Genomic DNA, 22,233 nt, shown 5'->3' with positions numbered 1-22,233 from the left:
ATGTAGTAGACATTCAAGTTAATGATTTATGATGTACGGAGTACGAAGTGAACCCAAAAATCGTTGGCCAGCCTCAATAATGAGATGAAACGGACAAGCCAGGGGGTGGTAATGGTATTTCAATATAAGCACAGGCGCTTGACCAATCAAATCGGCCAGATATGGATTTCCAACTAATCAAAGCCATGAAAGATTACAAATTCAAATCTGAATGTATCGAAAATACAGGGCTGTACAATGACGATGCCCCTTTGACATTTAATCTTCCAAATATGGGAGGCTGTACTTTGTACCTGCAGGCAATATGCAGTTGAAATAACGGGACTCGAGACATACAGTAGATGTACATAACCTATACGGGATATAACTCTATGCAGTGATCATCATGACTCCAAGCATACTACTAGTTATGTAGTGCTAGTACTCCGTACAATATACTCGAAATCCCTGATACCCCATGATACACAAGTTAACATGAAACTAACACAGCTATCATCTTATATCTGATACAACATTAGTCTTTTGTTTCCTTCTGTAGAGTACAGAGTATAATATATTCGTTTCAATGGTCAAACAGTCGGTGTATGAGGATGATCGACGGGGCCGAGACTCCACGAGGGGAAAGCTAAAGGGGGGGCTAACGAAATAGGTGGGATCTCTCCTGACTCCCTTTTTTTTTCCCTTTCTCCAGCCTTTTCTTCTTGTACGGAGTATTGGATACAAGTCTAGAGTCATATCCCAGGTCCCACTTCTGCTGGAAGGAATTGGTTTCTTGAATACTCGTGTGTGAAAGTGCATAACTATGCAGCTGAAACTCGCTTGAAATAACCCCCCTGCTATCCTCCGATATCAATATTCTCAACAATAACGCGTCTACATCTTTCCAACCTCATATTCCTATTTTCTATCGCGTCACAATGGAAGGTTCCGAGCCAGCATGTCCCGGCGTCAGTCACGCGCTTAACCATGACTCGATGGTCACCGTCGCGTTATCCGATAACCAATCCAGTTCCGAACACACCCAACCGGATTGGCGCACTCTTGACATCCCTCCAACTCCAGTGGAGATGAGCCACCCCGAGAAGGAGAGTGAGGGGTCCTTTGAACCGGTCCCGCTACAGGACGCGGCGAGGACCACTCCCACTCCCGAGACCCCACGCCCAGACAGGGGGAGACAGACAGGCGAGATGTTTGACAATGAGGGGGATTGGGAGAACCTTGATAAGACAGAAGAACAAGAACCGCGTGGGGAGGGGTCCGATGAGGTAAGTGCGATAAGCTGCCGAAGAATTCTGGAATGGGTGTGCTGACATTCTTGACCTAATTTTTAGTCCACAGCCCTGCTCCTCGCTCGACTCGAACAAGAAAACAATGCTTTAGCGACCAATCCCAAATCCGGGATACCCGAGGTTCCTAATGGCAAGATACACCAGCGGCAGTCCCGCTCCGAGTCACTACATCATATCAAGCGACTCATCAGGGATCCCGCTCGGGCAGAGCTGCGATACTCGCAGTTACCCCCTCCTCCAATGACCGAGTTAGAGTTTTGGGCTGCGCTTGTTGCCGATTACCACCAGACTGCCCAGCGTTTGCCGACATTGACATCGAATAAGATTCAACAAGGTGTGCCTCCGCCATTGCGAGGGGTAGTGTGGCCTAGCCTAGCGGGCGCACGCGATCCTCATCTGTTGAATGAATTCCAGAGACTTTCGGGTGAAAGCAGTCCGTACGATGGGCTGATTGGAAAAGATATTGGTCGCAGCTTTCCCAATGTTGAAATGTTCCGCGACCCGAACGGCGAGGGTCAACAAATGCTTGGTCGAGTGTTACGATGCTTCAGTCTTTATGATACTCAGATTGGCTACTGCCAAGGTCTTGGGTTTGTGGTAGGCCCCCTGCTCATGCACATGACAGATGCCGAGGCCTTTTGTGTTCTTGTCCGGTAAGTCTTCTTGGACGATGATACATGTGAAACTTGGAGGAGTCATACTAATGCGTCACGTATTGTAGCCTCATGGATCACTACAACCTCCGAACTTGCTATCTTCCCGACCTCTCGGGTCTCCACCTTCATGTTTATCAGTTCCAAAATCTTCTAGCACGGCACAGGCCGGTCCTGTTCCAACATCTTGAAGCACTGCACGTTGAGCCGGTCTACGTATCGCAGTGGTTCCTGTCGTTCTTTGCGGTGGCCTGTCCGTTGCCGATGCTTCTCCGAATTTATGACGTTATTTTTTTGGAAGGCGCATGCGAGACTCTGATGCGAGTTGCACTTTCCTTGATGCAGCGCAACGAGAAGAGAATTTTGGCTTGCAGCGAATTTGAGGACGTGATGCAACTGTTATTGTCTCGAAGCCTGTGGGACACGTAAGTTTTGGGCATCGCACAAAGCAAGTCTTCGAAACAAAGAACTCCGCTAATCCGTGATATTCAGATACGCCTTCAATGCTGATGATCTTGTCAATGATTTCGTGTCTCTCACTTCTCTCGTGACGAACGAGAGTCTCCAAGCACTTGAAGCCAGCTACAACCAATCTAAAGGCTCACCATCCGGTCCCTCCTTCCCGCAGATGCAGGCAACGGCCTCTGGTTTCCTTGGGCGACTATGGGCTGGCTCGTCGAACTCTCACAATTCGGTCAAGTCCCTCAATCCGAATAGTAGCCCATCACATCAGAACAGTACCATTCGTCGATCTACCTCCAAGCAGAGCCTGACGTCCACTCTCAACTCCGTCGAAACTACATCCGACGCAAGTACTGCTGCTACTGAACTATCAGCGGCTGCAGCTAGCGCCGATAGTCAAAAATCACGCGTGAAATCTAACATGTCTTCACATCACAAAGACCGCGACCTCCATACCCAGATTGAAGAACTCTTGATGGCGCTCAGCGATCTTCAGCGCCAACAAGCTAGCCTCACACGTGAACTGCAACAGGAGAGAGAAGAACGGGAGGAAGACCATGCCCTGGCCAAGGAGATGTTGAACCAAATCAGAGAACTGCCGACTGAGACCCAACCGGCCGAATTAGTAATCAAAGCCCAAACACGTTTTGAATCAGTCAACCCGAAGCGTGTTTCAATCACCCAGACCAAGCTCCAGCTCAATGACGATATTGCTCGATGGAAGGAAATGCATGAGGTGGAAGCTGGTCGTTGCTTGAACCTCACACGGCGCATCGACGACTTTGAACAGGAGAACTCGTCCCTCAAGGAACAATTACGGGAAGCCCGAGGCCGGATTCAGGACGGTTATCGGGAGCGACAGCGGCTCGAGCGCATGAATCGGGAGCTTCGTACCCTCAAAACCCCTATATCCGAAATACCGCTAGACACAACAGCTTCGTTTACAGCTGACTCTGGGGAGGGTCAATCCCCCACTAGTGGTCTGCGCGAGTTCAAGCTAGCCCGCACCAACTCCACAAAAAGTCCCACATATAACAGACGGACCAGCAGCCTCGGTCTCCAGAGTGTTTTGTCAACGGAGAGTGATAAGCCTGCTGCCGAAGAGGCGTTGCTCATGGAGTTAGTTACTGCTAAGACGGCAGAGGCGGTTGCTAGGCAAGAGCTTGAGGAAGTAAAGGGCAAGTTAGAATCATTCCGGAAAATGATCAAGTCCTCCCAGGCTGCCGCGGCAAATCTTGAAAACCGCCATTCCTTTGTTGGATTATCGCAGTCGCGCATCAGCTTGGCCAATAAATCTCCCATCGAAGCCCCGAAGACACTTGGGACACCGCCCAGCAACACTGGGGGATTCTTCAGTGGATGGGGTCGGCGAACTGCGACTGAATAGTGAAATCATGTCATGCTAGTGATTCTGGAAGAGATACGTGTAACCGTATTGGGATGCCTGTCAAAGTGGGCTGATATTGGAGTTTTGTCTGTATCCGATGTTGATTTATTATTGGAGTACATAGTGATATCCCTATCAAGAGTACATATGTTGTATTGTGTTGAATTTTTCATTTCAAAAGCACAAAGATCTACATGAAGATACCTACATGTACGCACGTATGTTGTAGGTAGATAGCAGATCCGGACAAATCCGGATCTCCAAACCGCCAAGGTAAGAAGATAATTAACTGAGACTCTAACAGCCCTAAAAAAAATAGCTGCATTCCAACGGAATGCAATATAGGAATACAAAGTCATGTTCTTCATAATATTCTTCCTCTCTCTTACTTACTGTCCGGGTTTCTCGGCAGCCTCCATGCACTGTTCTCTCTTCTACGATTGGCCGAACACACATGTCGAGGAACCCAAGCCAAGCCAAGCCACTAGCACGGGGGGGGGGGGGTTCTTAAGAGCTACAAAACTTTCAGCACTCCCAGATTCATGTTTAGATTTTGCAGATTTTAGATTCTCATGGATTTTTTCGTGGTGCTGCGGAGGTTTTTCAGTTCTTCAAGGCGCCGCGTGGCTTTTGCCGCCCTGTGCCTGGTGGTGTTTTTGATTATTCCTTATTCCAGAGAAGCTCTAGTAGTTCCATTACGAGTGAAGCTGTCAAAGTAATTTCAGATCGCCCTTTTCTCGTTTCCCCTTATTGGTCCATATTCTGATCTGTATCAGCCCTACAGAAGAATCTGTTGACCCGTTCCCGAGCGATTACGCCGGTCAACCTCGAATTTCGTCCCAAGTCATCAACGACCCCTATCCACACTATGATAGCGTGGAATGGATATCCACGTCAAAGGGACCTTACCAGCCATGCATTGGACCCCAAGGGCGACTCTTGAGCCGGAAAGATGAAGATATGATGATGAGCGGGTATCGCTGGAATACTTCAGGTGCGAAGAGGAACATTTTAGGGGTCGACGGCGAACTAATCATTCGAGGCTAGATTTCCCAACACCAATTTTTGGATCGTATGAGTCGTGGAATTTGAACAAGAGTCTTTGTGCCGATCGCTACTCCCGATATGGTGCATATGGATACCTTCAGGGCAACGAAACCACTCGAGTCCACAATTGGAATGGTACATTCGGTTCCAACGAGGCCGCCGAAATAGACTGGGAGAAAGTCGACTGGGCAAATTTGCAATATGAGTGTCTGCAGCGCAATAGCGTCCGATACCGCACGCAACCATCTGAAGGGAAAATAACCGCTCTGTACAAGTCAATGGATTTGAATGTACCGTCTCGTGAGCCCTTGAACAAAACAGACAAGGCTCAGCCCCGGACAGCCGTCATACTGCGCTCTTGGATTGGTATGAAATACACAGAGAACGACTTGTATCACATTCGGTCTATGATGATGGAGCTGTCACTCTACTCGGGTGCGGAATATGAGCTTATCCTCCTGATTGACTGCCAGGGCGAGAAATTGCCCAAAGAGACTGATTATGCTGCCTGGGAGTCATTTAAAGCGAAACATCTGCCACAGGAGCTGCGTAGCCTGGCGGTATGGTTCAACGCGGATATGTTGAAGGATTGGTATCCTGAGATTGATGTTCATGTGTATGTTGCGGTCCTTGGAGCTAGATCTGCCCTGCTGAAATTACATTAGAGCGATATTACAGTATTTCCAGCCCACGCAGATTTTCTCGCGGCTACACCCTCAGTACGACTACGTCTGGCAGTTCGAGATGGACTCACGATATACCGGCCATATGTACGATCTTTTGCACAAGGCAACCGAGTTTGCGAAACAGCAGCCACGCAAGTATTTGTGGGAGCGTAACTCTCACTTCTATATCCCTACTGTGCATGGCACTTGGGAAGAGTTCATGAAGAAGGTAGACCAGGAAATGATTGGTCATGACAACAGCAGTGTTTGGGGCCCTCGTCCCGCAGAAGGCATCGACATCGAAGGGCAAGCCATTCTGCCTCCTGTACCACAGCAAGAAGATGAGCCAGGGACCTGGGGTGTGGGTGAAGAAGCCGATCTCATTACCTGGCTGCCCCATTTTAACCCGGTTGGTACGGACTGGCCTTTCCGTGACCGTGTCTTCAATTTCCCTCAAGATCAGGAAACCCCACGCTGGGCAGCTGTTGTGGCAATGTCTCGCATCTCCGCGCGACTTCTCGGCGCGTTGCACAAGGATAAGGTAAAATCGGGGGTTGGTCTCGCATCCGAGATGTCTCCTCTATCCTGGGCTCTGTACTATGGTCTGAAGGCGGTCCAGATTCCTCAACCGGTGTACCACAATGCCAAATGGGACCCCGAGGAATTGAACCGCCGCGCCAACCCGGGCGAACCTGGCAAGGTCAATGCTGGGCTCAACAGCATCTGGAGCTGGGGTCAACATGATGATATCATATACAACACGACGTTCATGTTTAACTCTGAATTCTCGGAGAAGCTATACAGAGCCTTTTTGGGCTACGACGGCGCCAGAGAGGTGAGTTCTTGCTCTTGCGATCCTTAATACATTCTGGTGCTAATCTTGTGCAGTGGGAGAAGCAAAACCCTCGACTCTGTCTTCCTCCTATCTTTTTACATCCAGTCAAGAACCTCGAGCCCGTAAAGACAAAGAAGATTTAATTCTTCACCTGGTCGGGCGCTTCTAAACGACTAATGTCTTTATTGTGATCATATACGCCAATGTTGATAGATTAATGTTGGACCATCCCATAGATGATTTTTTGCTAGTAGACTGGGCCTTTTGGGGGATGGTTTTATAGGGTATAAATACCCTGGATTTGCTAGTTTTAATGTTCTTTCCAGAATCGAGATATAAAGAAGATCAAAGTATCGAACCAAATGCATTTTTGTATGCGCTTAAACTATCGAAACATAGCTTTCTTGTCAGTTGTTTGCTGCGAGTGATACTACTATAAGAACCCAAACTCGTACTCGATCTCTCTCTCTCTCTCTCTTCCTTCCTTCCCTCTCCCTCAACTTCACCGACATTTCTTTTCTAGCAGACTCACTTATTACATTCAAAGAGCTCACAGATAGTCATCACACCTTCATTCGAAGACAAATGGCTCGAACCAAATCCCCCTCGAAGGCTGGAAAAAGCCCATCCAAGCCAAAGGAACCCAAAGAATCCGATGTGAAAAGGCAGCTGCTGTTCCTGTGGGCCTGTCACAAGCTCTCAGATGTTCAGGTTAGTGTATTATGTGTTTTTCTCGACCATGTCACTCAAATCTCATCTGTGGATTGTGTTAATAATATCAACTCGCAGGTTGACATCCCAGCCGTCGCCAAACACTTTGGCATCAAGAACAATGCTGCTCGAATGAGATTCGAACGCCTGAAGAAGAGCCTTGACAAAATGGAAGCTTCCGCCAAACATGATGATGACCACAAGCCTCAGAGCAAAGAGCAGACTGACGAGGCCAATACGGAGGACGAGGGCGATGCCATGAGTGATTAAGGGGAGAACATTTGAAACCCGAAGGACAGACATCTTTGAATATTCGATGTCTTCTCGATCTCTGACCAGATACACAAGGTACATGAAGTTTAATATGTACTTCTTTGTTGTTTCTGAATTTTCTTCTGCTTTATAAGCCCGTTCGACGATTAGTAGAGGTAAAGTAGAGGTCTGGTTGATTTGAGACCGGTAAATTTTCCAGAATAATAACAAGCACATAATTACCTAGATAATTGTTTATTCTTCTGGTTTTAGTGTTATAATATTATCCAATTTTATACAAGGAAACGTCCATTTGCACATTTTAAGCCGTTTTCACTTCCAAGGTTGTCTGGCTACAACGCTAATAGGGTCACAAAGCCACATAAGCGGCCGACTATTCTCGTTTCTTTTCATTCCCTTTGCATATTTGCACTTTTCCCCTTCTCTTCCTTTCCATCCTCTTCCAATTCCCATCTTTGACAATGGAAAATACAAAGTCCAACGAAGCCCTCGCCCTCCTCTGGGCTTACGAGCTTAACCGAGAGAATAAACAATTGTTCAAGGGACTCAAAAAAATGAATCGACGTCTCGATGCCGCTCACCCAAGCATGTCAGCTAGCTGTGCGAACGGTTCACATCAAAGCAATGAGAAAATAAACCCACAGCCAAAGAATTAAGCATCTCGGTGGACAGAGGGTGAAGCAGAGGGATCCCAGGTCATGAACGTCATGTCCCTTTCGCCAAAAATTACCTCGGGATTTTTTAGCTGCAGGAGGAAGTCTCAATGATTGGAGAACATGTCGGAGATGGCCCAGTGCGGGGATAGAGGGGGACACGTCGCAGATCCAACTTCTCCCTTCTTCGTTGATATTTTAACCAAGTTTGGACATTATCTCGAGTTCAAGCGACGATAAATACGACAAAATGGTCCTCGCACAGCCCCCAAATCAACATGTCATGAAGGCCTTCGACCTCACGGGCAAGGTCGCAGTTGTGACCGGTACGGTATATCCCAATCATAAAAAAATGCATCCTAATACTTCACAGGAGGCGGTCGTGGAATTGGTCTTGAGGTCTCGAGAGCATTGGCTGAAGCCGGTGCAAATGTAAGCCACATACACCACCCGATGCTACGAAACAAAAACAATCAAACTAACAATTTGCAAAGGTCGCTTTGATCTATCACACATCCAATACCGCTGATACAATTGCAGCCGAGATTGCATCTACTAACAACGTGCGCGCAGCAGCGTACAAAGCCAATGTGGCCATCCAGTCTGAGATCGAGGCGGTTGTGCAGCAGATCGCGAAAGATTTCGGGCAACTTGATATCATGGTCGTCAACTCTGGGATTGCCTCGAACACCGCCGCCGAAGACTACACCACCGATCAGTGGAGTGAGATCATGAAGGTCAATCTTGATGGTGCTTTCTATTCTGCCCAAGCTGCCGGCCGGATATTCAAGGTACAAGGTCGTGGAAATGTCATCTTCACAGCCTCCGTCAGTGCGACTTTGGTCAATCTCCCACAGAAGCAAGCAGCAGTACGTTCTCTATTGAAAATGGTCCTTCTTCATGTCGCTCATCTTTACATAGTACAATGCGTCTAAAGCAGGAGTTGTTCAGCTCGCCAAGTGCTTGTCTGTCGAGTGGATTGACTACTGCCGAGTTAACTGTATCTCCCCTGGATATATCGCTACCGAAATTCTGGATACCTTCCCAAAGGAATGGCGCGACAAATGGTTCGACTTGATCCCTGCCAAGAGAATGGCCGAATCTTATGAGTTGAAGGGGGTAAGATTTCACAGGTTCCGGTTTCTCTAGAAATCAGCTGACAACCCCGTCTAGGCCTACGTATTCTGCGCCTCGGATGCGTCAAGCTATATGACTGGTGCAAACCTCATTATCGATGGAGGATACACTTTGCCTTAGGTCCAGGGAATAACAATGCTGCTTCGTTTGGTGAACCAAAGGGCTACTTTATGCATTCAGTCAATGCGCGAATGAAGAGAATGTTGCTCAATCTCCATATTCTGTCATATTCATGGCAAAGGTTGATTCTATCTCGTTTCGGTAATTTACATGCATCAAACAGAAGCGCACAATAAGAGCAGGGGTGCTTTAGGCTTAAATCGGGTCAGCAAGTACTTTTTTATACTGGCATGTCTTCTCTTTACCTATGTTGTATGATTTGGACAGCGATCCAGTTCGATCTTACACATTCAAAACGACCATAGTAGCATTTATTGGTGGGTTGATCTCTTACACTCGGGTGGACCAATCTGGAGGCTGATGTCGTTTAGCCCACCAATATGACGAGACCGAGTTTTGAGTCAAGCCTCGACGAAAGGGATATAGGGTTTTCACTAGCCGGGAGTTGACCATCACCTATATCTACAACGTCTTTTACTGGTGAGTAGATTGATCTCTTCCTTTTTGCCGCCATGACTGACGTGAAAAACAGGGCTATTAACGTTGTTGGCTTCGTAGCCGATTCCACGCGGTTGTTGGAACGATATGTTGGTTTTTGGCTCGCCTACTTAATCCCATGCTGTGCCATATGGTTGGCCCTGATCCCGATACTATTTGGCCGCAAATATTTTAGTTGGTCTGCTTACTCTCACGTCAATAAATCGATTAACTAACATGTGGATACAACATTCCGTGATTCGCCAACAAGCGACATTATGCCCCAGATATCTGCTACCTTGCGATATGGGATCGCCGGTGGCTTTAAAATGAATGCCGCAAACCAGACGCCCAGCTTCATTTACACAGTTGACAAATCCCCTGGACAGACTCATTCATTGAAGAAATTAAAACAAGTCTTCTGACTTGCCGAGTATTGGAAGTGTATACCCATTCTAGTATACGGCCAAAGCTAACATATACTTAGACTTTTGTTCCCTATTCACTGGCTCTATTATAACAGACTTTCAACAACTTGATCTCTCAAGCTGGGCAGATGGTCACATACGCTATTTCGAACGATATGATGAAGATTGCTGGGGCCATCTCGGGGATCATCATTGCGCCTATCGTTCAGAAAGGGGTCTAACCTTACCTTACAAAGAGACGAGTCTCATTTGGACCGATTACACGGATAACATTCGGATTCGTCTTGCTGACTCTCTCCATGGTTTACACTACAGTGATTCAGAAGCTTATCTACCAAACCGGGCCATGCTACGATACACCACTTGCATGTGGTGCTGCCAATGATCGTACTGTTCCCAACCAGATTTCGGCGTTTCTTCAAATTCCGACGTACTTTGTTGGAGCATTGGCGGGGGTCTTTTGCCTCACCACGGGTACCGAGTATGCTTATAATCACACGCCTAAGGGTATGAAGACCCTGGTGCAAGCAACCTTGCTCGCCATGGCTGGGGTCGGAACCTGTCTTGCCCTAGCCTTCACCCCACTCACCAATGACCCCCATCTAGCCACAATGTACGCCACACTGACCGGGCTTCTAGGAAGAGCGACCATTCTGCTGTGGGTTCTATTCCGAGGCTTGGATAAGAAATCTCAAAAGATCAACCAAAAAGACCTCACAAGGCCGTAAACGCGGCCGATTATTCTTTTATCAGGATCAAATGCGACATCGTTAGACATTACCAAGAGGAGGGGAGGGCCGTTTCGAAATGGATTGCGCGAGGAATCAAGGGACTTTCAGGCATTGCAATGATAATTTTGGCTTTTAAAGAGAATGAATATCTTCAGTGCTTGAAATGCATCGTTATAGATCGCTCATCATAACAGCGTTTAAAATTCGGGTGATTCGAACAAAATAACGCATGTGCATGTGCATGTGCATCATCGTCAATAATCCACAATCCTCTTCCCCGCATAGGTTCGTACTAAGGGCATACTTTATCCTGTCCAGGTGTACCCAAGGATATATAAGCTTATTCCTCAAACTATTTGGCTTCTGCGTCAGGTAAAAATCCCCACATACTCCTTCTGATGATATAGCTAGCCGATCCCCATTAATATTGTAGGCAGCATCGCATCAGCCTCATCGGGGACCGAATTCGGTCATATTTATAGACGGGAATTCCTATTTTATTTCCATTCTCAACACCTAAAAACGAATTTCTTACTCAAAATGGCAGAGCCAAATCTTTCTCCCGCTTATTTTACAGAGTACAACGAGCAGACCCAAAGCAACCTATTCTCACTCCTACCTCCAGAGATTCGCTATGAGATCTTCGCCTACGCTTTGACAAGTGCCCCAGACACCACACAACCACCTGAGCAAGATGGATACTGCACGCGACCAGGCTATGAAACCCACCATCGGACCTATACAGAACTGCTCCGAACATGCAAAAAAGTCTACATGGAGGCATGGTTTATGCCCCTCATCTGTTCGGAGCATGCATTCTGGATGGCCTTCGGGGACCGCACTCCCAAGCGAATGATCACGGTCGATAAAATGCAGCAAGGCTTAGATCTGATTCATGATCGACATGGCGAAGTACAGGGCGGCCGTATTCGCGTGTTTCCTCAGCTATGGAAGCTCGAGAGCACCACGAATTTCGATAGGATATTCACGATGCATTATTTTTATCCCAAGTCTGTTACCATCACTATCCGATACACCGACACCTGGATGTGGGAAATCAACGAGGAGTTACACATCGAAGGGGCCTGGGGCAAATGGCTGGTGCTGCCCTCTAGCGTCACCAGATTTTGTATCGACATTGAAAGTATCGAGCGACGCAAAGACGAAGTAAACTACATTGCGGGTGAAATGGCCGAACAATGGCGATTCCAACGCGCCGATAGCACCAATATGCTCGCCGCCAAGGCTGATACCACCGTATCCAGATGGACGGGAAGTTCCATGCTTGGCGGACGGCGCTGGGTGCGTGATGAAGTGGCGCCTGGTCAGCTCCAATATTATTTTGCGACTGTAATGTGGCGGCCTTCGCAAGAGCCTTTGGGTGATCAGCAGCGTTTGAATCCCCCTCTCCGAGTCAATTGGAGCCGCCCATTACCTCGAGATTTGGGTTTGAGCTATATCAAGGAATCGTATTTGCAAGAGGCCGGGGTATCCATGACAGTTCCTGCTGAGCAAGTGGTTGCTGAATGCGTTGCTAATGGGTATGAATCTTATGCTAGTGATGAGGAACCGGACTATGATGGATGGGAGTATGGGTTTGGGCCTGGGTCTGACGATGACTCCGACGAGGATTCCGATGAGGGCTCTGAAGAGAGTGAGGAATATTAACTTGCATGATGTTTTTTTTTTCAATATGTATCTTTTTCTTTAATCGAAATTCAATCATGGAAATGAAGAAATGAAGAAATGAAGTTACCATAACAAAACAAAGGATCACGTGACCCACGCGTTGCCATCGACCCGATTAGGTCTGTTTTGATTCTCGACAACTCCATTCCCCGACAACTCAGCGCGACCCACAACCCACAATCTCCATGATTGTACATTCACAATTTACGACTCTCTCCATACGCCGTTAGTTCCTAGTTCTATTTCCTCCACTTTCACCAACGGCGCGTTGTCTAGATCATGGCGGCAAGCGCGAGGGCGCAGAAGCCCGTCGGCTCAGCGCCATGGATTGCAGCAGAGAAGGAAAACATGGCCGAGCTAGTGGAACAAGAATTGGAAGAAGTGGAATACCCTGTCCGACACGAAATGGACTGGTTAAATGAACATATGACCGAGATCTTCTCTAAGGGCCAGGCGTGAGTTGCGACCGACCGCACACTATGAACTGTGTCTGTTCAGTGCTAACAATCACACAGGAACTTCGCGGATGTGTTCAAGACGCCCGGAAAGATGAGAGGCAAGACACCTCGAACCGCTCGGAAGCGTATTCCCGAAGAGTCTCGAGTGGTGTGTATTCTCCATATCGAATTGATTTCAACAGTTCTCGTCTAATGCCCCTTGCAGCCCTTGAGCGAAATATTCTCATCCGCCCAGAAACAATTGGAGAACCAAGCAAGTCCGAGCCCATTCATTCATCGTGTTGTTTCTAAGCCCGCTCCCGCTGCGGCATCACCTATGCCCCGCACCAAGATCGCGACAGAGGAAGCTTCGCAACCCGAATACCCCGATCTCACCCAAAATATGAACTCATTCCCTAAATACAACACTGACTCGGGTTATCATGGCCTGCCCGATGATGATGAGATGGTACTACCTGACGTGCAACAAGAATCACAGGCTTCTACTCAGCCTTCTACTGAGCCTTCTACTCAGCCTTCTACTCAGCCTTTCGAACAGGACGAGCCCATGAATCTGGATACTCAAGAGGTCGACATTTCGGCTAGCCAACAAACGAATGAAGAATCTTTCCACTCTGCGCGGGAAGAGATCCGCTCCCGCGGAGTGACTGTCGAGCCGAGCAAGGACCCAACCCCAACCCAAGAGCGAACAGCGCGTCCGGCCGCATCAGCTCCCAAAGATTCTGAGACCGAACTCATGTTGGCTACGACTAAGAAAATAAAATCGAAGTTAGATGTCAATATATCGAAAAAGCGCCAGAATGAGGAACCCGAACCGAAGGAGAGTGATCTGGCTGTCTCAAACCCTGAGCCATCCCCAGAAAAGGCCCCGGTAGCCCCGGTATCCCCAGTAGCTGCACCTGTCGAGACGCAAGAATCTCGCCCAGAAGACGAGCATATGGAAGATGCCACGAAAGACGACACAATTCTCGACAATCTTGATGATATCGGCTCTCCTTCAGACGGTTCTACTCCAGAGCGACCATTCGCTCGGAAAAGCAGCCTGAGCTTTGCCACCCTCCCTGCACGGGAACCTTTGAAGACTAGAACAAGCCATGTTGACCTGGCGAAACTGAGTACTGCTGGGCGTCCCAGTTACTTTGGCAGGCAGACTGGTGGCCATAGGATTCCGCAAACTGCGACAGAGGATAATTCCAATTCCAGGTCGTTGGAAATTGACACCGAGAAAGAACGAGGTGAAGAAGCAGATCCTGACCAGGCTACCAGGATGCACAGCAAAAATTCTACCCAGTCGTTGCATGATAGAATCAGCATGCTAGGCAAACTCCAGCCATCTCGACCCAGAAAGTCAATCCCATCTGCTTCTGGGCTACCAGCTGGTCAGGTTTCCTACCCAGACCTTGCAGCTTCCAAGGCTGAAGCAAAGTCTGAAGCTTCTAACGAAAGTGCACATGAGGCTCCAGGTCCAGAGCCCATGTCGGTAGACGATGACTGGATCAAGCCTCTAAGCTCTCCCCAAAAATCTGACCTTTCCAGGAGCAAGACCACAGATGTCATGGAGAAGCTTGCCGAATTCGAAAAGGCGCGAGCAGTCAATAGGAAAGATACATTGCAAACAGAGCCTGAACGTCCTAAATCATCTACCTCGATATTCTCTTCACCCCGACCGCACAGTCACCAACAAAGCGCTTCTTTCTCTCACACCGCTGTTGATACTTCTACTACTCCAACAGGCTCGCCAAGACGCTTCGATGGTCACCTCAGTGCTTCGAAGCTGAAACTGCACTCGATTATGAAATCTGCCAAAGGCTTATTCTCAAGCACTGGCAGCACACCACGGATGGAACACTCGCCCGAGCAGGCGCGCATTCACCCAAATGCTGACGCATTTACTAAAAATGCCAAGCATCTATCCCAGCCGGTTCCTATCACCAGTCCTCAGCGTCCAGAAGGCCGCCGGACACGAAGCTCAACCGAGAAAGAAGAGAAACGGCGCCAGCATGAACGGGAAGAGCAGGAGCGTGAGGATCAAGAAGAAGAAGAGCGTGTTGAGCGAGCTCGAGAACAGGAAAAGCAAAGAGCCCTTCAGCTCAAAGTCGCTCAGGACAATTCCTCGGTTGAGCCAGAAGAAAGGGCAGGCTCCGCAGTACACAAGGCCTCCCAGTCACAGCGCCAACAATCGCGCGAACCTGAATCAGGTCAGGAGTCTAGCTCGAGATTTGCCATCCCTCAACCGAAGCCAAATGACCGCCGTCCTCTCAAACCCACTCGCGAGCCCATGAAACGTCCAACGCCGCAGCCCATGTCAATTCGTGTTGGCAGCACAATGTCACGTCAACAAATCCCTGTCCCATCGTCTTCGGGTACTCAGGAGTCGGTTGTATCTTCTGCCCCCGCCTCAAAGCCAACTCTGAAAAAGAAGGGTAGCAATACATCCTTGCATACAGCATCTTCTGCAAGCAGCTTTAAGAGCTCTGTTTCCAGTCAAACCCAAGCTCAGCGTAAGGCTCAGGTCGCTAGCGACCGCAAGAAGGAGCAAGAACGCGAGGCACGCCGGAAGGAAGAACAAAAGCGCGAGCTAGAACGCAAACGTGCTGCCCAGCAGCAACAACAACAAGAAGAGGCCCGTCGGCAGGAGCTGAGGAGTCGAGCTGAAGCTGAACGGGAGCGCCAGGCTGAAAGAGAGCGCCAGGCCGAACGGGAGCGCCAGGCCGAACGGGAGCGCCAGGCCGAACGGGAGCGCCGCGAACGATCGGCTCAGGAAGATCCAAACAAAGCCGCCCGTATGGAGGCAATCAAGAAGCGACAAGCAGAGAATGCTCGCAAGCATGGAAGGCAAGGCAGCCAGCAGATAGTCAGTGAGGTAAGTGGGCTGTGTCAATCGGGAGTTTTTAACACCGCTAACAGTCTCCAGGGCCCAATTCCACAGCACGAGCAGTCATATTCTCAGTCTTCTCAGCGAAGCGATTTGGGTGCTTCTCGTCCTGCTTCTCGCTTAGGTAGCTCAATTCAGCCATTCGGTGGCCGCAGCATCAACCCTCCCGCGCCTAACCCTGCCAAACCGCCGAAGAGGGCCAACGATGAAGCCAACCACCGACCTGCGCCATCTAAACCCAGTAACGTGCAATCAACTGGCGAGTTTAAACGGCGAAAGACGGAGGATGAGCACAACCCTATGCCACCTGTGCGCACAATGGCGCAACCTATCCGTCAATCGAATATCAGAAAGGTTAGTAACATCAGATCTCATAATATCCTTTCGAACAAATTACTGACTTTGGGAATCTATGCAGCCTTCTACCCTTGGCCGCGGACAGTCTTCCATGGCACCCCAGTCGGCCTCTTCTAGTTACAGAAATGCCCAACCCCAGCGACCCGCTCACCCGATAGTCACGTATACGAACGGCAAGATACCGTTTGCCGAGCCAAACCATGCACCTCCTCCACCAAGCACGCACAAGGCTGCACCCAACTCTGCCCAGCGCCCACCAGCCAAGCCATCCCCCAAGTACCCCAGTGGTGAAAATATCCACCTTCCGGAGATCAACACTGATAGTGAAGATGATGACGATTCCGACTCCGAGATGTTCCCTGTTCCCAAGTGGGCACAGGCGAAGGAACTGGAGGGTCTTCTCCGGCAGCAGGATGGTATGGAAGTTGACTCGATCTTCGGACCAATTGCACCATTCTCTCTCGAAGACACCTTCAAGGCGGATAAGAAAGTCAAGAAATACCGTGACCGCACGAGCAGTGCGAACTGGTCTGGACCCGATGGACTTACTCAAGAGGAGATTCGGAAGGATGTTGCTGAACGACAGCGGTTGCGGCTCAATGGCGGTTGGAGCTTCAACAGCTAGTGGTCAGCATGACTGTGTGGATTTTTCTTTCTTGGATTATAAATTGGTCTGTACTTTGAACAGCGGCGGCCTTCTTTTTCGTGTATGGATTTGGTGGACATGGTAATGTCGGTGTTACGGGTGTATCATCTACCTAATGGCGTTATCTTGTATTACTCTTGTGGTCACTTCTGTTTATGGTCTTAGACAACGTCTGCATAGCTGCATCCTCCGGTGCATGGGATTAATGAATTGTTATTTTGGCCTTGGATATTCGCATACTGGCATTAAGCATTATGGTGGAGTTCACATGGATAGTTTCAAGGTCAAGAATTACGGCCGGGGGGATGTGTTTTAGCCTTATGTAGCATAACATGATCGCTGCTTACATCAACTAGCATCATTGGTCTAGTGGTAGAATTCGTCGTTGCCATCGACGAGGCCCGTGTTCGATTCACGGATGATGCACTTCTTTTTTTGGTGATATTTTTGCCTCTTGTCGATCTTGATCTATCCATTCTAAACCATTTAAAACCTGCTTTTTTTGACTTCTTTATATATTTTATTTTACTTTGACAACAATTGTTTTTATTTGGTTTTTTTTTTTTAGGTTTTTGTCGTACCATCATGATAAAATACATGTATATATATATAGAGTGTACCATGCACTTGCCAATCTGGTGTTCAACAGATATCTACGACAGTAGAAAAGCAAAAACCAAAGAAGAGACGAGTAGATGGTGTTTTGTTACTCACAGAGTCCCCAAAAGTGGGTATTTGACATAGTTGTTGACGTACAGCTAGGGGCTTAGTTGGACGTCTATCACGAAGACCTGGACATGCACCGGAATCCCCCACTTTCGAAAGAAACAGGTCTTATAATTGGGTTGATCGGGCCTAAAGCAGAATCGGGGCCTGTAAGTGAGACTGATTAGGGCTATCAATGATCACATGTATAGTAGGAAACCGAGCCCCAGACACCAAGAATCGTAGCAGCGCATGGTCATTTGATAGCATAGTCTATACATACCCGACCTAGTTAGTCCTTCACAGCCCTACTTCAACTTAAAAGGAAGCCAACAAATATGTGGCACATGTGTATTGTATTGTTTATGATTTTTTATACTTGGCCATATACTTGGCCGCCCACTTGCCGAACATACACCATGAGATGAAAATGAAAAACACAGGCAAAATGAAAACCTTAGTCCGAACCAACCCCCCTGGCAGCGCCGAGAAAAATATGATACAAGATTCTCCAGCCTCCATGCAGTACATATCGACATTGAGCCAGCACTTACTGCATATCCGGCTCGATGTCACTGGCTCCTCCCTCAGCAGCCTCATCCATGGCATCCGGGTTGAGATTGACAGCGTCGGGTGCCACGCCAATTTGAGTCTCGTAGGAGATGGTACGCCAGCCCGATTCGGTGGTGGGATCCTTGACATATTCGGACATGGGGAACTGTTGAACGTTAGAACGCCGTTCAATTTTTATTTCATTTTGGTGCGCAAGTGCAGGGCGAAGGACTCACGTAATGATCATTCTTCTTCATGGTAACAACCCAGGGGACGTTGTCGAAGGTCACAGCACGAATACGGAAGTACTCGTTATCGGGAATTTTGCGGACCTCCCGGATAAAGCTGTCCAGGTCTGGAGTCGAGACGCTGTTGACAGCAGTGAGGAAGTTAGTGGGTGCAAGACCGTAGTGGTAAGCGGGGGAACCACGGCTCTGAGGAATGGTGTTAGTGACAATTCAATGGATGTGACTGAGGTATCGAAACTCACTCTCGCGCTCACGTAGATTTCGCTGTGAACCTTGGAGATCTGCTGGCGAACAGCATGGTGGGGCTTCTGCAGAACAGCACCGCAGAAGGCAAGGGCACGGTCTGTCTCAATATCCCGAGTTGGCACCGTGGGAACGCGGATGCGCACTTCCTCGCCATTTCGAATGACCAACGCATCCAGGGTTTCCTTTTCGTACATGACATCTAGCTCTGAAACGCGGGTGATGATCTGGTCATCCAACGTGAGGATGATGTCGGCTTCTTGGAAGCTGGTGCTGGGGTCGGGGATGACGCCTGCCGGAGGGCTGTCAACCTTGCGCACCATGAACAGCTGGTGGCGCGATGGGTTAGCATCGGTGACCTTGTTAATCCACTCCTGCGAGACGCCCATGATGCGAGCTTGGCTCATCTGAACAACGTAGCTTTCCATGTTCAGGATTCGTAGCGTTGGGACTTCACCTTGCTGGATCTTGGAAGTGACGGGAAGCAGGTATGGAGTGGCAAGACCGAGGTGATATTCGACATCCTTGTGAGAGCTTGCAGAGCGCTCGCCGAGGTAGTTCAACCATAAGGCCTGCACCACACCATCTTCGCCGACGAGCACACCGTTTGAACATTGTGCACTGAGCCCAGTGTCCACGGTGACAGCGTCTAGGTTGATTGCACGGTAACGAGGGGCAGCTGCGTTGGCGGGGATTGACACAGTTGTGATATCAGTGACGGTGGTTTTGGCCACGACAATGCGGTAGTTTTGGTTGAAGCCGACAAAGATGGTATCTTGGCCTTGTTTGATATAGTTGGTGCTGAGCTGGGCACTCTTGACCGGGGCCTTAACGAGGCTGGGGTCGTATTGGATGATGCTGTAGTTCTGGAGTGGGTGTAGGAAGACAACCTTAGCACTGACAATGATTGAGTCGGCCACAGTGATATTGATGTCGCAAAGGTCGTAGGGGACAATGGCTCGTGATACTACCACTAGACCCTTCTCAGCATCGATGACCAGTCCAAATCCAGTCTTCTTTGCTTGCGGGTATCCATCCAGCTTCAATGGCATGATGCACGATACACGCACGAAGCTGCGGACAATCTCGGCAGCAGCAGGCTGACTGATGCCGTCTAACTGGATAAAATTGGCCTCTCTTGGGACAGGGGGTTCAGCAGGAATGGGATCGGCGATATCAGAGAAATCCCAGACACCAGACTCGTCGTTACGGACTGCCAACCGCATCTTGGGATGCCAGTGACGGTCAACGTAGATGATGCTAGTTCCTTTTGTGTGGAGGTCGCGAATATGGCGGTAGGAGATCACCACGCGAGTGCGATCGGGAATGCTCTTCATGACCTCTACGAACTCATTGAGGTTACGGATGGGCCGCTTGTCGATTGAATCAATGATCCATCCTGCCGCGGTGTTCTCCAGCTTGAAAGAGCCTGCCGACTCACAGACATAGACTCCGCGAGTGGCAATGGCATAAAGACGTGACTGCTGGTACGACAAATCATGGAAACTAGCGCCGGCAACTGTCACGAAACGATCGGGGGTGATATCATGAAGATTTCCCACTTGACACTCGACCTCAACGTCTTGACCGCCTCTCTGAACCAGCAACTTGACAGATTCACCGACACTCGAGTCTAGGATATCATCGAGACGAACAAACTGCGTAAGGAGCTCTCCATTCACCTTGATAAGCACATCTCCCTCCAACAGCTTACAATCTGCAGGTCCCTCGGGAAGGATGATCTCCGCAGCAAGCATGTTTGTTTCAGTGGGTGCTGCGGCACGTATAGCAGCCTCCCACTCGGGGGTCAGACCAAGACGGCGACACTCATCGAAAGGCCTCAAGACCCACTGTGTTTGAATTGTACCACGAGTGACAGGTTGAGCTTGGCGGATACACTCTAGTGCCCGAAGTGGGCGGTCCAGCGGCAAAAAGTAGTCTGTCGCAGCTCCGTCAGCCCGACCACCAGCCTGCAAAGCAACTGCATGGCCAGCAAGATTAACCACAGGACTTCCTGAACTACCGCCGCTGGCCGCAGCTGCGGCCTGAATGTAATTTGTGTTAAAATCACAGTAGCCCTCTCCATATTCAGGCGCATTTCGGTCCAGTCGACTGATCACACCAGACAGAATGCTCAGCTTTTCTCCAGCATCGTTTCCCACGACACGGATTTCTGTGCCAACTCGCGCTCCATCTGGCTGGAGCTTAAGCTCGGTGACATCCATATATCGAATCTTCGACGGGTCGAACTTTAGAATACCGAAATCATGAACGGGGTCCCGGTATACAGGCTGGACATCACACTGTGATTTGACAATCTTGTTAGTAACTTGGCAAGCGCTTTGACCGAACCATGACGCAGGATCGACTTACTTCCTCGTGGTTGTCAAATATACAGTATCCCCAGAAAGGACCAGCACCGACAACGTGGCGATTGGTCAATATGTAGCCGCGCTCTGCATCTACCACGAAACCAGTTGCTTGACTGGACATGGAAAGCTCCGTATCGAAGGAACAGGTCTGACAGAAGTGAATAGAGACAGCGCATTTCACAACCCTCTCAATGGTAGCTTGCCATTCAGGCGAGTCTGTTGTAGCGGGGATGGCGACTGGCGAAGGAGCTTCATCTACATCCTCCTCGACCTCATAGACGGTTCCGTTGGCAGGTGTCGCATCGGAGGGAGTCAAGATTGCGGGCTCAGGTCTGAGTTGCTTGTTGGGATGATCGGAGGTGTCGGCCGCCGTGCTGCGCTTTCGCTTTGCACCCATGTCGCCCTTGCCATCCATAGTGAGGAAATTGGAGGAGTGGGGGTGGTATAGACGGGGTTTTAGGTGGTTGGCAAGAGACGAGATCGTCCGGGAGCCTCTTGAGGCTAACGGGGCAGCAGAGAATGGGATATAAGACGATTGAAACACGTGAAGATGCGGACGATGCGGAGTTAAGGAATGTGACGCAGATGACCGATCAGCGGCTAGAGACCTCAAAGGATTGGAGGTTTGTTTGGAAGCTTGATAAGATGACAAAGGAAAGATGGCGGCAATTCGCAAGCTCCTTCTGCATATAGCCAACAAAGAACAATACATCCACCAGACAATTGGGGAAAATGTGTACGCGCCTTGACATCAAGGCAAAACGTGCCCTCCAACAAGGTCCCAAAGGCGGAGAAGCAGTAGCGCCATATGATTGGCTGAGGGCTTTACTTTTACATCTCAGGATTATTGCCAGCAGAAAGCTAGGTCGCCATTTACCAAAGACCTATACATGGTTATTATTACCTTTCCATATATTCTGAAGGGTTGGAGTCATACCAGGCTCAACATTGGAGTATTGGAGTACGTCAATTCTCGTATCTGGAACTGGAAGACGCTTCGCCTTGATAAACAGGAGGTTGGATATCAGGCTCCAAGAAGGCGGAGAGCACAGGCGGTGTAGTTGTACGATATGATCCCACGCCTCGCGCGCCCAACGGTGAAGATGAGAATACCTTTTTGCCTGATTTACATATAGATAGGATGCATAAGATGTTACGTTACATTCAACTAATGTAAAGATCTGGAGGTTGCTTTATAGCCTGATTTACTCAAACATGGG

General features: G+C 49.0%; 6 protein-coding genes across 6 annotated transcripts; 5 read left to right on the top strand and 1 right to left on the bottom strand.

Moving 5' to 3' along the window:
* Nucleotides 1-917: 917 nt before the first annotated feature.
* PEX2_054330 (putative GTPase activating protein (Evi5)) lies at nucleotides 918-6,481 on the top strand (the record flags this gene model as incomplete). The annotated part of the gene is made up of 8 exons (XM_016742707.1): nucleotides 918-1,265; nucleotides 1,332-1,942; nucleotides 2,011-2,367; nucleotides 2,435-3,790; nucleotides 4,568-4,785; nucleotides 4,839-5,454; nucleotides 5,504-6,338; nucleotides 6,392-6,481. The coding sequence occupies 8 exons, from the start codon at nucleotides 918-920 to the stop codon at nucleotides 6,479-6,481; spliced, it is 4,431 nt and encodes a 1,476-aa protein (XP_016600958.1).
* Nucleotides 6,482-6,923: 442 nt separating this feature from the next.
* Nucleotides 6,924-7,319, top strand: PEX2_054320 (uncharacterized protein; the record flags this gene model as incomplete). The annotated part of the gene is made up of 2 exons (XM_016742706.1): nucleotides 6,924-7,049; nucleotides 7,128-7,319. The coding sequence occupies 2 exons, from the start codon at nucleotides 6,924-6,926 to the stop codon at nucleotides 7,317-7,319; spliced, it is 318 nt and encodes a 105-aa protein (XP_016600957.1).
* A 906-nt stretch (nucleotides 7,320-8,225) lies between these two features.
* Nucleotides 8,226-9,232, top strand: PEX2_054310 (SDR family oxidoreductase; the record flags this gene model as incomplete). Its single annotated transcript, XM_016742705.1, has 5 exons — nucleotides 8,226-8,301; nucleotides 8,349-8,407; nucleotides 8,470-8,844; nucleotides 8,897-9,094; nucleotides 9,149-9,232. 5 exons carry the CDS (start codon nucleotides 8,226-8,228, stop codon nucleotides 9,230-9,232), a joined length of 792 nt encoding a protein of 263 aa, XP_016600956.1.
* Nucleotides 9,233-11,408: 2,176 nt separating this feature from the next.
* PEX2_054300 (uncharacterized protein) lies at nucleotides 11,409-12,536 on the top strand (the record flags this gene model as incomplete). The annotated part of the gene is made up of 1 exon (XM_016742704.1): nucleotides 11,409-12,536. One exon carries the CDS (start codon nucleotides 11,409-11,411, stop codon nucleotides 12,534-12,536), a length of 1,128 nt encoding a protein of 375 aa, XP_016600955.1.
* Nucleotides 12,537-12,836: 300 nt separating this feature from the next.
* On the top strand, nucleotides 12,837-16,872 carry PEX2_054290 (uncharacterized protein; the record flags this gene model as incomplete). Its single annotated transcript, XM_016742703.1, has 5 exons — nucleotides 12,837-13,012; nucleotides 13,073-13,163; nucleotides 13,221-15,878; nucleotides 15,930-16,244; nucleotides 16,309-16,872. The coding sequence occupies 5 exons, from the start codon at nucleotides 12,837-12,839 to the stop codon at nucleotides 16,870-16,872; spliced, it is 3,804 nt and encodes a 1,267-aa protein (XP_016600954.1).
* Nucleotides 16,873-18,148: 1,276 nt separating this feature from the next.
* Nucleotides 18,149-21,428, bottom strand: PEX2_054280 (putative nuclear serine protease HtrA2/Nma111; the record flags this gene model as incomplete). Its single annotated transcript, XM_016742702.1, has 4 exons — nucleotides 18,149-18,316; nucleotides 18,387-18,584; nucleotides 18,641-20,944; nucleotides 21,015-21,428. 4 exons carry the CDS (start codon nucleotides 21,426-21,428, stop codon nucleotides 18,149-18,151), a joined length of 3,084 nt encoding a protein of 1,027 aa, XP_016600953.1.
* Nucleotides 21,429-22,233: the final 805 nt, after the last annotated feature.

Source organism: Penicillium expansum, assembly GCF_000769745.1.
Source record: "Penicillium expansum strain MD-8 chromosome Unknown contig174, whole genome shotgun sequence".
Taxonomy (NCBI): Eukaryota; Fungi; Ascomycota; class Eurotiomycetes; order Eurotiales; family Aspergillaceae; genus Penicillium; species Penicillium expansum.
The sequence above is the reverse complement of the archived record's forward strand: the minus strand, read 5'-3'. Positions and strand labels throughout refer to the sequence as shown.